This window comes from Rhipicephalus sanguineus, chromosome 11 (assembly GCF_013339695.2).
Source record: "Rhipicephalus sanguineus isolate Rsan-2018 chromosome 11, BIME_Rsan_1.4, whole genome shotgun sequence".
In the NCBI taxonomy this organism is placed as follows: Eukaryota; Metazoa; Arthropoda; class Arachnida; order Ixodida; family Ixodidae; genus Rhipicephalus; species Rhipicephalus sanguineus.
In genome coordinates, this window is record NC_051186.1 from 21,397,699 (window position 1) to 21,414,071 (window position 16,373).

General features: G+C 48.0%; 1 protein-coding gene across 2 annotated transcripts in view; it reads left to right on the top strand.

The window, feature by feature from the left end:
• Positions 1 to 14,183, top strand: part of LOC119373741 (protein phosphatase 1 regulatory subunit 21) — a 175,310-nt gene extending 161,127 nt beyond the window's left edge. For both annotated transcript variants that reach the window (XM_037643806.2, XM_049410767.1), the window contains exons 21-22: positions 12,662 to 12,799; positions 13,938 to 14,183. In XM_037643806.2, the coding sequence (XP_037499734.1) occupies positions 12,662 to 12,799; positions 13,938 to 13,967 (168 nt within the window). In that variant the 3' untranslated portion in view covers positions 13,968 to 14,183. The remainder of the gene's footprint in view (positions 1 to 12,661; positions 12,800 to 13,937) is intronic.
• Positions 14,184 to 16,373: the final 2,190 nt, after the last annotated feature.

Below are 16,373 nucleotides of genomic sequence, written 5' to 3' on the forward strand. Positions count from 1 at the left end.
GGCGTCACGCACGCATGGGTGCGCCCCTGCGCCGCGACAAGCGCGCGCCTCTCGAAACTATCTTGCCACCGCACCTGAATTTAGTGACGACGACCTTCGAGTCCGAAGATGACAGCACGTCAGCTTCAAGCTCTGATGGCGACGATGTTTTGCGTCAGCCTGGGACATCCGCAGCCGTTCAGGGGTTGGTTTCATTTACGGCCTCAAGTGGTCTCCTCCGCCGCGCGTGCGTAGCTGCTGACCTTTGTGCACAATCTTAAGAGTTTGTCTGGTTACGTCCGAGGTCCACACGTCGCTGGGGGCGATGTGCTGGAGCCGGCTGCAAAGCTTCTCCTCACGACAAGAAGGCCGCCGGAGCAGATCTGGGCCCCGCAGTACAGAGCGGTGCGAGGCGTTTTAGGACTGCGCATGACTTCGTTCTTTTTTTAATAATATATGCAAAAATACGAATAAATATGCTTGGATGCATATTTTGGAACGCTAGCCTGTGCGGAGAGAGGTGGCTCATGGGAAGAGGTGACGCCAGACGAACTGGTGAAGTTCATTGCACGTCTCATTTATAAAGGTGTTGTTCACATAGCGGGCATCCATCTGTATTGGAACACCAGCACGCTATTCTCGTAAAAAAAAAAACAAATTTTATGCGAAAAGTGCACGAGCGCACCTGCGTCTCACGAAAACCAGGAAATGCTTCACCGCATTGCACGAGCAGTGAAGCAATACCTCGGCTCAGATTTTTTTGTCTATTTTAATAGAAACATTGTGTAGCACATTTCTTATTTTTTATACGATTCCTGGGTCATTTATCTTCAAAATGTATATTCTGAATTTTCTTTGTTCTGAGTGTTTTTGCATATATAGTGTTTTTGATTGCTGTGTTTATCAGCTGGCTACAAAAAGTTACACACTTTAAAATTTTTATACATTCCACAGTATTTTTGTTGCTTTACAACTTATATTTTTTTGGAAAGACCATTTTATTATGCATAATTTGGTATGCCGCAATGCACGCTGGAGTACTTTTCAAACTGGCGAAAACTCTCTTCCCGAGACATACGAAAAATAACGATTTTTTCGCGGTAAAGAAAGAGTTCACGGATTTCCGTTTATTGAGAGTCTACTTTACTTCTAAAAACATCATAGGTACCATATTCTAACCGCAAATACAGATCTCAGAGGCTGTTTTCTTGCTTGTGGGATCCTGAAGAAATTGAAGTTTGCACTGCCGCGCAAAGCTAGAGCAACAGCAAAGCTGGTCGATCCAAGGGCCGTAAAAAAGCAAAGAAATAGCCAAGTTCGGGCACATAGCAAACTCTATTTCTCCTCTTCCTCCTCACGCGGACATCGTCATAGCAACCAGGCATTGTTCTCCTCTCGCGCGCCACCTCTTTCCGTTTGTCGGGAAGCCGCGAGCCGGCAGTGAGCAAGGCCTGTTTAGGCAACACCACCTAGACTAGCTAAGGCCTCTCCAAATCCTCCTCTCCCCAGCGCCTACGTCACCATACTACGACGGAGCTGCTTCGTCGTCTCTCGACACTTTCGGGAAAAGGGAGACATACCCGCCCTACCGAGTACAACCAGTTTAGGCCACCGTATCTAGGTGGTGTTGCAGTGAGCCGGTGGGCGCCTCAACATACCCACTCTTGTCTCGGGACTCTCACACCGGCAATGTGCTGCCGCTGCTTGCCGAGCGGAGGCGCCGACGGGCGGGACGCTGTACAAGTACCTCGGAGTATGGGTAAATGAGGGGGAATAGATATATGAGGTACAAGAGAAAGCATCGGTAGCAAAGGGAAATAGGAATGCTGCGATTATGAAGCACATAGCTTTATGGGGATACAATAGGTACGAGGTGCTTCGAGGGCTGTGGAAGGGTGTGATGGTCCCGGGGCTTACATTTGCGAACTCAGTGGTATGCATGAAGTCAGAGGTACAATCAGGAATGGATGTAAATCAAAGGACGGTGGGCCGCCTCGCGTTGGGCGCTCACGGGAAGACGACAAATGAGGCTGTAAAGGGTGATATGGGATGGACAGGCTTTGAAGTGAGGGAAGCTCAGAGCAAAATGAGATTCGAAGAGAGGCTGAGGAAAATGAAGAAGAGTAGATGGGCAGAGAAGGTTTTCAGGTATTTGTATAGAAAAAGCGTTGACACGCAGTGAAGAAAAAGAACTAGGAGGCTCACCAGTAAATATACGGCTAGCAGTGCGGGCGATATGGCAACAAGGAGCATTAAGCGGAAGGTCAGAGAGGCGGAGAGGACTTATTGGATGGCAGCGATGGAAAAGAAGCCGGCTCTGAGTAACTACCGAAAGGGAAAAAACGAAATAAGGAGGGAAAGGTTTTATTATAATTCAAGGGGAAGCGCTTTACTGTTTGAAGCAAGGTCGGGCTGCCTTGGAACGCGTAGTTATAAAGCGAGATTCAGTAACGAAGAAGAACAATGTACAGGCTGCGGGGGAACTAAGGAAACGATGGAACATGTACTGATTGAATGTGGCGATATTCACCCAGGTATACGTGTGGGCACGAGTCTACAGGAAGCCTTGGGTTTTAGGGACAACAGTGGAAAGCTGAACACGTCCGCGATAGAAATAAGTAATAGACGGTTAGAGTATTGGTGGCAGAAAGGTAGAGATAAAGTACAAAAATAAATAATGGGGAAAAATAAGGTCATTCTGCCTTAAGAGGCAAAGAGATGGACCGCGAATTTATATATTTTTTTGGTATAATAACATAGATTTGCTCAATGTGGATAAGGTATTAGGCCAACATAAAACAAGGAAGGGTTTTTTTTTTCTTCGAGCCTGGTGGCAGAGATGTTACCGCCCCGTTATAAAGGGGACGCTCATAGCATCCATCCATCCATCCTGCCGCGGCATGCTTTCTGCCAGTGTGCACGTACACAGCTGTGGCAGTTGCTATGGCGACGGCTCGGCGGCCTTGGCTAATTTTAGCACAGGTGGCGCGCAGCTGTGGTGGTTGCTATGGCAACGGCGCAGCAGGGGTTTGTTTGTTAATGGACGTCTTACTGCCAGCTTTAACAGCTTTGCTGTTAAAACATTGTTGGGGTTGTGTGACAAATTTTGGGTGACATAATTATGCGAGAAAACACTAACAATCAAATTTTAACGACCAGATTTGAGGGTGTAATCATTACAAGAGTGCAGTCATAATGCGGCGAAACACATAATACTGCAACCTGTGCTAAAACATGCGAGTAAATAAAAAAGTACGCTTAGTAAGAAACGTGATACACACTGCATTTATCCAAATAAAAAAAAAGGCAGGGAAGATGGAAGCTTGAAAAATCTGTGAACACTGGTTGTCGCTGGAGCCAACGTTGCGACAAGTGGTCTTCAAGGCTGCAGCTTCAGTGCTGCAGCAGTTGCAGCCCTGAAGAAGATAAATGCGCTCCAGCTCAACCCATGTACACAGATTTTTCATTTAGAGAATATTCACACGATGAATAAAATGAATGAGTGATTATGCACATCGAGACTTCTTTTCGGAGGGCTCATGCTGTAGAAGACGGTCTGATCCCAAGGACTTTTGCACTACTTAGGCTGACGGTCAGTGTATGTGCTCATCATTCCAAGTAACTTTGCCCACCCAAAGCTGGCTGTCCTCACCCCTTTCTCTCGCTGCTCACGTAATGGCCACATTGAGGGAGGCGCACTGTTTTCTTTATGATGTCCCCAAAGGCCCACTATTTGAAGGTAATACATGTAGAGCTGTGCACGGGCCGTATTTCCGAGCCCGAGCCCGGCCCCGGCCCACTGACCTTGTCGAAGGCCCGCCCGAGCCCGACGGTAAAGGGCTGCGAGCCCGCCCGGCCCGGCCCGACGTACGAAAACACAATCCCGGGCCCGGCCCGGCCCGGCCCGGCCCGGCTTTTTGAAGGTTCGCTGCGAAAACAAAACATCGTTTTCCGGTAATTTCGCATTTTATTGAACATATCAAATATGATCAAACGACGCACGACGAACAGTCTCTATCACACATGAGACTGTTTGGCGTAGCGCACACCCACAAGGACAAAGAAGGACACACACACACACAGCGCTAACTTTCAACTAATGGTTTTATTTTTGATCACACGTGTCCTTTTTATACAGCAAACAGGCGATCGATAAAACCAAGAAAACATGCAATAGTACAGCATTGACCGCGTGCACGTCATCACTGATCACATCTGCACCCACCTTCTTCAACGTGACATTTCAAGATACCTCTTTTCTTTATCGGACAGACCTAAAGAAGGCGCACTCACGCATTTTTCTTTCACTTTTTCAATTTCAAATGCCTCGATTATTTCCCGGGTTGTTTTGTCTCGAGCCCTATATAGAATGCGAGTGCTCGCAAACTCTGGAACGCAACCACACCTTTGGCAGTGAATGCCCAGGTGGCCAGACACAGCTTTGTTGACATTATACGAGTGTTCTCTGAGTCTCTGGTTTACACACCTTCCGGTTTGGCCAATATAGACGCGTTCACACGTGAGAGGAATAGAATACACTACTCTTTCACTGCAATTTACAAACTTTTCGCGGTGCTTGATTGTGCACTCGCGCTTCTCTTTGCTGTCCGCATTAACCTTTTTGCACATCCTTTGCAGACGTTCGGGAGCGGAAAAAACTACGTCCGCACCGGACTTTCTCGCTATCCTGCGCAAATTATGCGATATGGCGTGCATGTAGGGTCTAAAAATCTTATGAAGAGGTCTAAAAATCTTATGAAGTTGTCCCAAAAGACAACTTCATAAGATTTTTAGACCTCGGGTTGTATTTTTCGTCAACAGGTGTGTGTTGGGGTTATGAACCGCGAGGAAATAAGCCTGTACTTTCGTTTACATCTGCGCACTCAAAGTTGGTAAAGCGTGCTGTTATAAGTTCATGTTTTCAGAGTTCATTGATGAAATCGTGCCGGCACAAGCTTGAAGCGAGCTTGTGGGCCCAGGCTAAACGTTTAATTGATTCTGGATATCCCCTGCGCCTGTTAACCGCCGTCGCCGAAAATATCAGAAAAAAAGAAAGAGCGAACACCAGTAATCAGACAGCCGCCACTAAGGTAACCAAGGTTGCGGTGGTGCCCTACATGCACGCCATATCGCATAATTTGCGCAGGATAGCGAGAAAGTCCGGTGCGGACGTAGTTTTTTCCGCTCCCGAACGTCTGCAAAGGATGTGCAAAAAGGTTAATGCGGACAGCAAAGAGAAGCGCGAGTGCACAATCAAGCACCGCGAAAAGTTTGTAAATTGCAGTGAAAGAGTAGTGTATTCTATTCCTCTCACGTGTGAACGCGTCTATATTGGCCAAACCGGAAGGTGTGTAAACCAGAGACTCAGAGAACACTCGTATAATGTCAACAAAGCTGTGTCTGGCCACCTGGGCATTCACTGCCAAAGGTGTGGTTGCGTTCCAGAGTTTGCGAGCACTCGCATTCTATATAGGGCTCGAGACAAAACAACCCGGGAAATAATCGAGGCATTTGAAATTGAAAAAGTGAAAGAAAAATGCGTGAGTGCGCCTTCTTTAGGTTTGTCCGATAAAGAAAAGAGGTATCTTGAAATGTCACGTTGAAGAAGGTGGGTGCAGATGTGATCAGTGATGACGTGCACGCGGTCAATGCTGTACTATTGCATGTTTTCTTGGTTTTATCGATCGCCTGTTTGCTGTATAAAAAGGACACGTGTGATCAAAAATAAAACCATTAGTTGAAAGTTAGCGCTGTGTGTGTGTGTGTCCTTCTTTGTCCTTGTGGGTGTGCGCTACGCCAAACAGTCTCATGGATCATAACCAACTAGCCCAACAAAGCGCCTTGATCTATCACACAGGTTACAAATTGTCGTGCAAAAGCAGCAAGCAGTCAACGATTCCGGCTTCAACGAAGTGCGGCGGTTTTACATTATGTAGCCCGCCGAACTGAAGTTACGTTCGCTGCTTGCACTTGTCGCCGGAATTGCTAATATTTTTTTGCCAGCCTGGCAAGCTTGGCCTATCTCTGCTGCTTCTTGTTTCAGAAGTCTAATACTTCAGATGGACAGGAGGGCGATTCCATAGAGATATAATCGGAGAGCTCATCTTTTGTAACTGCTACATTCTAACTACTGTCGCTCCACTCGCTGAACAACTGCAATGGAAAGGAAACGCGGTAAAGGGCGGTCGCGGAAAAGGCGCTGTATGCGTGCTGGAAAACAATTTCCGCTCATTCTCTATATTTCGGGCTTGAGTCGGGCTCTGCGCCGGGCCCGAGCACCGGCACGGTAAAACTCCAAGTAGGCCGAGCCCGGCCCGGGCCCGAGGTGAATATACGTCGGCCCGCCCGAGCCCGGCCCGCGGGCCGGGTCGGGCTCGGGCTTTCGGGCTACCCGGAGCCCGTGCACACCTCTAATACATAGCCTCCCTCAACCGAAGATGGAGGAGATTTTATATGGTCACACTCAAAACCAGAGACATGAGAAAATGCCACCATTTTATTAATATGCGCAACAAATGAGGCGTTAAATACGAAGAGTTATAGGCCCATCCACTTAGTCTGTGTCTGCGAAGATATGCTTAATTGAAATGGGAGGTATCTTGGAACCGCCTTTACATGCGTAAGGGGGCATTGAGTGGCAATGAATGAGGTTTTGTGTAACGAACAGACTTGGTCAAGAGAGTCAGGAGAATTCCCTTCTTTTATTTCGGTGATTCATGGCTGTAATGACAAACAAAGAATTGAGCTGCCCTATTGTATGTGCCTGAAGCTTTCGGAAAAGGAATACGATGTTGGAAGCCAATGCTCTGTTCTTTCTTCTACCCCCTCCGATGTTCTTGCACTGTTACTGAATCTTAAGGTACCTCTGAAGCTGACGGTAGTAGAGTGGTGACAATGGTCGGCTGCTGGCCCGAAGGTTGTGGGTTCGGTACCACCTGTGGTGCTTGTATTTTCGACGGAGGCTAACATGCTAGAGGCCTGTGTAGTTAGATTTAGGTACACGTCAAAGAAGCCCAGGTGGTTCAAATTTGCAGAGCCCTCCACTACGGCATGCATCTTAATCATACTGTGGTTCTGGCACGTCAAACCTCAACAGTTATTATGATAAAGGTACTTCTGATTGGGGGAACAAGTATAAGAGAGGCAAGTTTACAAGCATTATCTGGTGCCCTAGTGTTTCCAGTGCTTTTGCAGATATGCATAGATGATGATCTTGGTTTACAGAACAGACAAACAAGACAGATGAGTGCAGACTACCAACTCAAGGTTTACTATTAATAGATTACATGTTGTTGCACGAAGAAAACAGGCACTCGAGTGCAGAGTTGGTGTTTTTACGATAAATATAGCTGGTGCCCAAGCGGCGGTAAGAGGCGTCGTCTTCCCCCAATCTGGGGCCAGCTTCCTCGTTCTTTTCACCGCAACATCACCCTCCCAGCAGGTTTAGCTCCATCCCGGTGCAAATCATGGCGCATCACTTAATGTGGGTATATAAGGCGTATATAAGAGTCTGGTGACGTGAACAACATCGCTTGTGACGTGAGGTAACAAAGACACGTCGGCTGGTGCGATCTCGTACGTCACGTCACACAGTTGGCGCAAGATCTTGTACGGACCAGAGTAACGAGAAAGGAGTTTTTCCGCTAGGCCGACAGGACGAGAGGTTTAGAATAACAGAGAGCTGAGCTAGTTGGTAAGTGTTCATTCTAGAAAGACAGGGCGTGCAAACACGGACACAAGCAAGAAGTCAGGACACCACAAAGGTTTCTTTTGTCCGTGTTTGCACGCCCTGTCTTTTTAGAAAGGACGAGAGGGCGTCTAGAGGAGGACAAGGGAACCAGGCGAAAATTGTGTCTTGGTGCCGATGATCGTAGCGTCGCTTTTGAGAAGCTTGCGACGCTGTGAGGCGATGACGAGCGACCTCTCAGGCATGGGCGGCCAAGGTTATTGCATCGTGGGCGTAATCAGTCGCTGAGAATTGTATGTCAGAGGGTAGCAACGTGCCGAAAGGCAAGACAAGGTCGCAGCCATACAAAGGTAGAATGGCGAAAATCCGGCGGTGTCGTGACAGGACGAATTATAAGCAAAAGTAATGTACGGTAAAGCGGCGTCACAGTCGCGGTGATCGTCGGAAACGTACAGGTCGGTCCACTGTTAAAGGGAACACTCGAATGAGCCCCCTTCATTTTGCTGGCCCCCTCATTCCAAGTGGATGTGGAAACGTTGTTCGTTCAAGGTACTGGTCTGTCAAAGGGAGTCGGAACTGTCAACCACCAGTAGTCTTATGTAAATCTAAGCCACTGTACTGTTGCAAGAGAGCGATATCCTGACATGCCCTGAACGCAATTGTTCCCTTTAACAGTGGACCGACCTGATGGCAAGCATGTCAGTTAGAGTGAGGTTCAGGCGTTCGGTGAGCCCATTCGTTTGAGGGTGGTATGCGGTAGCGACCTTGTGTTCGGTAGAACAGGAGCCGAGCAGGTCATGGACGACCTTCGACAAAAAGTAACGGCCTCGGTCCGTGAGTAACTGTCGAGGGGCAGGATCACGTCGTAAAGTAAGAAGCTGGCAACATCTGTAGCGCAGCTGGTCGGTATCGCTCGCGCAGTGGCGTATCTTGTTGCATAATCTGTTCCGACGGCAATCTACTTGTTTCCTTTGGTAGAAATAGGGAACGGGCCAAGTAGGTCGAGGCCCACACGGAAGAATGGCTCTGTAGGGATTTCAGTAGGCTGAAGCAAACCAACGGAAGGCAAGGCAGGCATCTTCCGGCGCTGGCACAGGTCACAAGAAGCAACATAACGACGCACAGAACGATAGAGACCTGGCCAGAGCAAGCGGCGCCTCCCGCGATCGTAAGTCCGAGTGATGCCCCTATGTCCGGCAGTAGGAGCCTCGTGAAGTTCCTGGAGCACGGCCAGTCGCAGATGCTTGGGAACGACTAGTAGCAGCTCAGGGCCACGAGACTGAACGTTGCGGCGGTATAAAATTTCATCACGCAAGGCGAACATCAGGAGAGAAGGGTCGGTGGGCGCGTAGCTTAGGCGGTCCATAAGGTTCTGAAGAACAGGGTCCTGTAGTTGCTCGTCACCGATGTGGAGAAAGCCGGATAGGGACAGAGTAGAGATGTCCACGTCAGCATCGGTGTCGTCCAGTTGATCCACGGGATTGCGAGAAAGGCAGTCAGCGTCGTTATGCATGCGTCCAGATTTATGCACTATGGAGAAGTCATACTCTTGCAGACGCAATGCCCAACGTACAAGTCGTCCAGTTGGCTCCTTCAAAGAAGAGAGCCAGCAGAGTCCGTGGTGATCAGTTGCAACGCGGAAGGGACGACCAAACAAGTATGGTCGAAATTTCGCGACAGCCCAAACGAGCGCAAGACATTCTCGCTCAGTTATCAAGTAATTGCGTTCGGGCGTGGAGAGAAGGCGGCTTGCGTAGGTGATGGCACGGTCGTGGCCCTGTTGATGCTGAGCGATGACAGCGCCGATGCCATGACCACTCGCGTCAGTGTGCACTTCAGTGGACGCGGAAGGGTCGAAGTGCGAGAGAATCGGGGGAACTCGTAAGCCGCTCAATAAGGGTAGAGAACGCTTGCTCTTGGTGTGGTCCCCAGAACAAAGAGGTATCCTTAAGAAGGTCGGTCAGAGGACTAGCGATGTCGGCAAATTTTTTTACAAAGCGACGGAAGTAAGAGCATAAGCCCAAAAGCTGTGAACATCTTTCGTCGAAGAAGGAATAGGAAAATTTCGCACAGCACGAACTTTCTCTGGATCAGATTGGATTCCTGCTGCGTTTACGAGATGTCCGAGCACGGTGATTTCGTGGCGACCGAAATGGCATTTAGATGAATTCAGCTGAAGGCTAGCAGCGCGAAACACAGAGAGGCTAGTTCTGAGGCGCTGCAGGTGGCTTTGAAAAGTCGACGAAAACACGATCACATCGTCGAGGTAACAGGCGCATTGACCACTTCAAGCCACGCAAAAGGGAGTCCATCATGCGCTCGAATGTAGCTGGCGCATTGCACAAACCAAAAGGCATGACTGAACTGGTATAAACCATCTGGTGTTATGGAGGCGGTTTTTTTTTCGGTCCATCTCTTCAACGCTAATCTGCCAATAGCCTGAACAGAGATCAATTGAAGAAAAAGTAGTCAGATTCATGAAGGCAGTGAAGGGCGTCATTTATGCGGGGCAGTGGATGCACATGTTTTTTTGTTATCCGGTTGAGGTGACGATAGTCGATGCAGAAGCGCCACGTGTTGTCCTTTTTCTTTACTATGACCACCGGGGATGCCCATGGGCTACTCGATGGTTCAATGATGTGCTTGTCCATCATCTGTCGACTTCTTTTTGTATGATGGGCCTTTCCGCAGCGGAGACGCAATATAGTCTCCTACGAATGGGGCTTGCGTCACCGGTGTTGATGCAATGGGTGACAACAGATGTCTGTCCGAGAGGGCGGTCGTTCAAGTCAAAGATATCCCGATAAGATGACAGCAGGTGACGAAAAGCTGTTGTTTGTTCTCCAGGAAGATCAGGGGCAATCATCTTACAAATGTTGTCCGCAGACGACGAGGACGAAGTAGTAGGCGACAAAGGTGTGCTGGTACTGGAGAGGGATTCATTGGCCAAAGAAGAGATCTCATATTCTCGCCAAGGGGCGATATGCGGCATGGCAATGCCATGGGGAAGCACGTGTGTAGAAAATCCAAAATTGACGAATGGGACGCAAGCCCTATTCTCGATTATGTGGATTATGGTGCTTGGCAGGGCAATATTTCGCGTCAAAACCACGTCGGTGAGCGGCGGCACGACATAATCGCCATCTGGGACGGGAGGACAGGGCGTCAGGAGAACAGCTGTAGCAACTTGTGGGGACAGGCGAGCGAGCTCAGCAGAACATAAACGGGGTGATGCACAAGTTGCGGCGTTGGCAGAGAACGGCAGATCCAGCTGTACAACTCCTTCGGAGCAATCAATTTGGGCTGAGTGCTTCGAAAGAAAGTCTATGCCGAGAATGAAATCGTGCGGGCATTGTTCGAGTACAATAAATAAAACAATGGCATAGTGGCCACCAACGTTAGTTAACATGTGCTGTACACATTCCAAAAACAGCTGCAGTGCCACCATTGGGGACTCGTACTGTGCTCATCGCGGCGGGTGTCAGAACTTTACTGAGCCTTCGACGGAGAGCAGCGCTCAAAAGAAAGCTGCGCCCCTGTGTCGACAAGAGATGTGACATGAACACCATCAACTTCCACGTCCAGTAGGTTTCCACATGTAGGCAAGGTCGGTAGGCATTAGAGTAGAGGATTTGAAGGCCGGGTCTTAGTTGCAGCGCCACCTCCGGGAGCTGCGCCGCCTAGTTTCCAGAAGTGAAGCGGCCGGTTGTGGATGGTGACGAGGAGCAGTGAATGAGAGGTGAATGTGAGCGACGACCTTGCGGAGACGGGGAGCGGCTGGACCTTGGCGGGACATTGTCGACGTTGATGCTCCGAGTCGGCGTGTAGGGCGAGAAAGTATGACTGTCCGGCGGCTGGTGGCAGTGACTAAGAGACGACCACCGAGAAGGTGACGGCAAGCGGCTGCGGCAGTGACGGGCAATGTGTCCAATACGAGAACTTTTAAAGCAGATGGGTTGATCGTCCACGGTGCGCCACTCGGTTGGATTGCGGCGGGGTGGAACAAAGCTTTGCGTCTGGCTGCGAGTGGCTGGGGGAACCTGGTAACTGTTCGTGTGACGGACCGAGCAGAGTGATGGCATGCCCAAACTTGTGATGCCCAAACAGATCGCGCATTTTCTGTTTACAGACGTCCCAGCTCATTAGGTCAGCTTCATCTGTGTCATCATTGCCTTAAGATAAAATATCAGGTTCGCTAGCATGAGGGTCGGGTCTCACCTGTAGCTGTCACTCACCCTCTCGTAGTGTTAGCCACTGCTCGACATCAGTCTGATCCGTGCCACAAAATGGCCCAGGGTCCTGTGGATGAGTGAGGAAGACCGCTGGCACGGAAGTTGACGGTGGGTGTGCGGTGTGCCATCGTGGCGGCAGGCAGATGACGTCCGCTGCAAAGTTCCGTACTGGTACCCTGCACGTCCACCAAAATGTTGCACGAAGAAAACAGGCACTCGAGTGCAGAGTTGGTGTTTTTGCGATAAATATAGCTGGTGCCCAAGCGGCAGTAAGAGGCGTCGTCTTCCTCTAATATGGGACCAGCTTCCTCGTTCTTTTCACCGCAACAATATATACTTGGGGATAACAGAAAGTGAAAGCAGGAAGTAAGCAAGTTAGTGGTGATAAGCAAAACAGTTTCCGACAGCAAATGCATGACTCATTAGCACCCCCTGTGCGTGCCATTTGTCCGAGAGGGTGATGAATGGTTTACTGATGCACGTATCAGTAAATCATCCATCCACTAAAGCATATTTCACCATATACTACATACTCAACTGGACAGCGGCACTACGTCCACTGTGTTGTGAACTAGGAACCTGTACAAGTTCCAAAACGTCAAAACCATTATTTTTCTCTTGGTCAATGACCGTAATTTTCATTAAGTGCAACATGCTACCTGACCAGATGAGCTTTTCTCAAGTTCTTGACTAGGGTTAAAATGTATATATCCCTCATTGTGGAACTGTGTGGATCTGTGGCTGATTTCTTGCTGATGTGCAGGATGAGATGCGTTCGACGGCGCACAGTTACGAGGACCAGCTGAGCACAATGAGTGAGCACCTCGCCAGCATGAACGAGAAGCTGACTCAGCAGAAGGATGAGATCGATGCCTTACGCCACAGTTCGTCCTCGACCAAGGTGGTGAACTAAGCTTGTCTTTTTTATAGAGCGGACAAATCCCGTGGCCGTATACAGCTATTCCCGCACTGGCTCACACTGTTGATGTGACGAGGTAGGATTAGGTGCTGCTGCTTGCTTCACCATTGCATTTGCAGATCATGCAACCTCCAGTACAAGGAGAGACTGAGAGCGTGAAGCCATTCTTGGCTGACTTTGTTTAGTGATGCAGGCTTGTTCACGTGACGTGACTCGGCTTGCGGCTTGCTGTGACCATGATCCAAAGCACTCGTTGACTGTTCTACTACCGCTAGTGTATTCTTGCTCTTCCTCAACACCGTCACTGCAGCTTTCAAACAGACCAATGAAATTAATGTGTTGTACAGCGGAGTGAGAGAGCTTATGAGGCCAATAACTCAAGACAAGTGTGTGCCACATGACATCAGTCTCTCGATCACACACACCTTGAACTTTATTTTGTATTCATACGAGGTACAGATGGCAAGATTGCAGACAAAAATCCACAAATTGGTTTTACTAAGTTTGTGTCCCTTATCCACAGCACATGCACAGTCACAGAAATACAAAATGCGGTATGTCGCCGTGAGTTCCAGCTTAGAATGCATGTTCATATATAAAAGCAAAAAAGGATCAAGTATATATGCGAATAAGAATATCAAAGGCTAGTTCGGACAACCGCATGAAACAATCGAGTAAATAAGGCAGTTAATGAAGAGTGTTAAGGTGGTAATGTATGATGCAGCACTTGATTCCCACAGTTTGTTGTTACTTGTGAAATATGCCATGTTTTCTGTGTACAGAAAAACGAGCCTCTCAGACAATTCCCTTTCATTTGTATGCGAGTCATCTGAAGAGCCCTCGTAAACGTAGCAACAAATTCACATAAGGTGCAAATCCATATCACATTTGTCAAATTTGGATGCTGTAACACAGGTGATTGACGACTGTAGCATCTCTCTTTCTTTAAACTGAGTTGTGGATTTGTAAACGTTGCGCTCCTTTTTTTCTTACTAGTTGCCAGTTTTCGGCACTTCTTGCTTAAAAAATTGTTGCTCTAGATAAAAACTCTACAGCCAGCAAATGTTTTTTTTTTTTCAAATGTGGTTGTGTACTGAGAGTTCTTTTTTTGTTTCTCTAGTTTGGGGGGAAAAAGCTGAAGCCAAAGTGAAGAGCATTGCCTGGATGCAAGAAAAACGTGTTGGCTCCAAAGAGGATTTATCAAAGCGCTGTAAGAGGCATTCCAGACCACACCTTGAGGGGGAAGGGACTTGCTTGAAATAGTTGCCTGCGCAGTCCCCACCTGATGTCCAAACTATGGCCATTCCAGTGTTGTTCTGATGGCATAACAAAGCTTGAAAGAATAAATGCTCCGGGTGTCTCGTTTTATCATTGTTCTTGCCCATGATAGACATGGCCATTGCAAGTACTGAGATACTTTTCTTTAGAAGTGTTCAATAAGTATAAGCTGATGAACATTGTTGTCACAAAAATACTTGGAACTTTTTAGTAATAATATATCTTGAGTAATACAGGGTGTTTTTTTTAGAAAATGCACATTTTTTATACAAATCCTATGACAGTAAGTTTCCTGTCGTATTCGCAGAGGAATTCTACGTCGTGGCGAATACTTCGCCGCAGCTGAAACGACACTATTGCGACTCATTAACAAAAACTCAATAATTAACTTTTTAGTTATTGACTTGAGGGCAGTTGTTTATATTAGAAAGTTGTAATGCATGACAAGTTACGGCATACCTATTTTATTGCGATAGCAATTATAGGGACACTCGGCTGATTTTTGCCGTCGCCGTCATGTTCCGGATATGTATATGTATGTACATATATATGTAAAAGCCACAACGAAAAATGAATCGGAAGAAAACACTTTCGAAGCGCGCGACCTGAGATCCAAAAACCTGCGCCGCTTTGACAATTCGGCCACGTGCCTTAGCGTGCTAACGGCGAGTATGGGTAGGTTGCACAGGGGCGTGGCCCGCGAGATGGCGCCAGCGTCGGAAAGGCAGCGCGTCCATCTTTGTGGTCCCCCTCGCCCGGCCGACCCGGCAAGCGGTCACATGAACGTGATCGCGAGTGCACGTCCATGCGAGATTCTTGAGGTCCAACAATGGTGAACTGTGCCGTATTTGGTTGCTACAACTCTAAAAAGAAGCTTGGTGATGAGAACGTGTCTGATGTCGGCTTTTTTTCCATACCTGAAGTTATTGTAAACCAATGCAAGCACACGAAACACGTCACGCAGCGACGAAGAGCGGAGTGGCTCCAACGCATCAATCGAAAAGACTTGGATGGCTGCCTGCGAGTGTCAAACCTGAAAAAGCGGTGCAACATCAGTCAACGTTAGCAGGTGGCCGCTGTGTCATTCAAATAACAACAGCAAAAGACAAAGTAGCATTAGAACGAACTAGAAAAAAATTGGGGACCCTTAAGCTTCGCTTTAAAAAGTCGAACGCAACAGTGACACCCTTAGTTTTAACAGTTTTTCCGATGGAAAAAAATATTTTTCTTAACCGCACTTGTTTCGAAGCACGATCGCTATAGTTCTCTCGTGTTCCTAGGAAATTAACCTGTTGAGGTCCGGATGGAATGCGAGTACACGCTGAAGATTATAGCGCACGAAAAAAAAATCACAGCATATCCACGGAGTGAATGATGATGAGTGGGCGAAGCTGCGGAGGTTCATCGGTAAACCGTGAATTCTGCCCAGTACATCATCACCGACGTGAGATCGGGCGCGTTTATACTAAAGGTTCGATGAGTTATGACGACTTGCAGCTCACTTTAATTTTACATGTACGCTGTGAATTTTCATTGTTTAGAAAACCATTGCTTTAGAAAACATCTGGCGTCTTTCGTTAAGCAGCTGGCGTCTTTTCGTTTTGCTTTAGAAACATCTGGCGTTCTTTCGTTTTGCTTTTAGAAAACATCTGGCGTCTTTCGTTGGTTTATTTCATCAATCAACGGCGTTTTGAACAAAATTTTTATTGTTTAATCACGCACAGGAGAAATCTCACCAGGCACTACCTTGGAGGTAAACAATGGCTGCTAATGGGAATGAGAGACAGAAGTCGGCTTTTAGCTAACACACTTCTACTTCTACTAACGTTTCCTACTGGAACATGCCAGTGGCTGCTAATGGGGAATGAGAGACAGAAGAATTCGGCTTTTAGTTAACGCGCACGCTGCGAATTTTTTATTGTTCAACAACGCACAGGAAAAATCTCCCACCGGCACCACCTTGGAGGTCGAGATCTGGTACTAGCGTTACGACTGGTTACGCACTACGACTACTACGACTACGAGGGACGAACGGGTGCCGTCTTAAGGAGCTTCGCCCCTAAAAACACGGACAAAGGAAGACGTGACACAGACAGGCGCTAACGTGCAACAGTTAGCGCCTGTGTGTCACGTCTTCCTTTGTCCGTGTTTTTTCATGCGCTATAATCTTCGGTATGACATACCAACACGCGCAAAACGCCACGTTATAAGCGAGTACACGGCCGCTTTTGGTCGATCGGCTAGGATTCAATCAATCGTGACCGTAGGTGATCTCTGG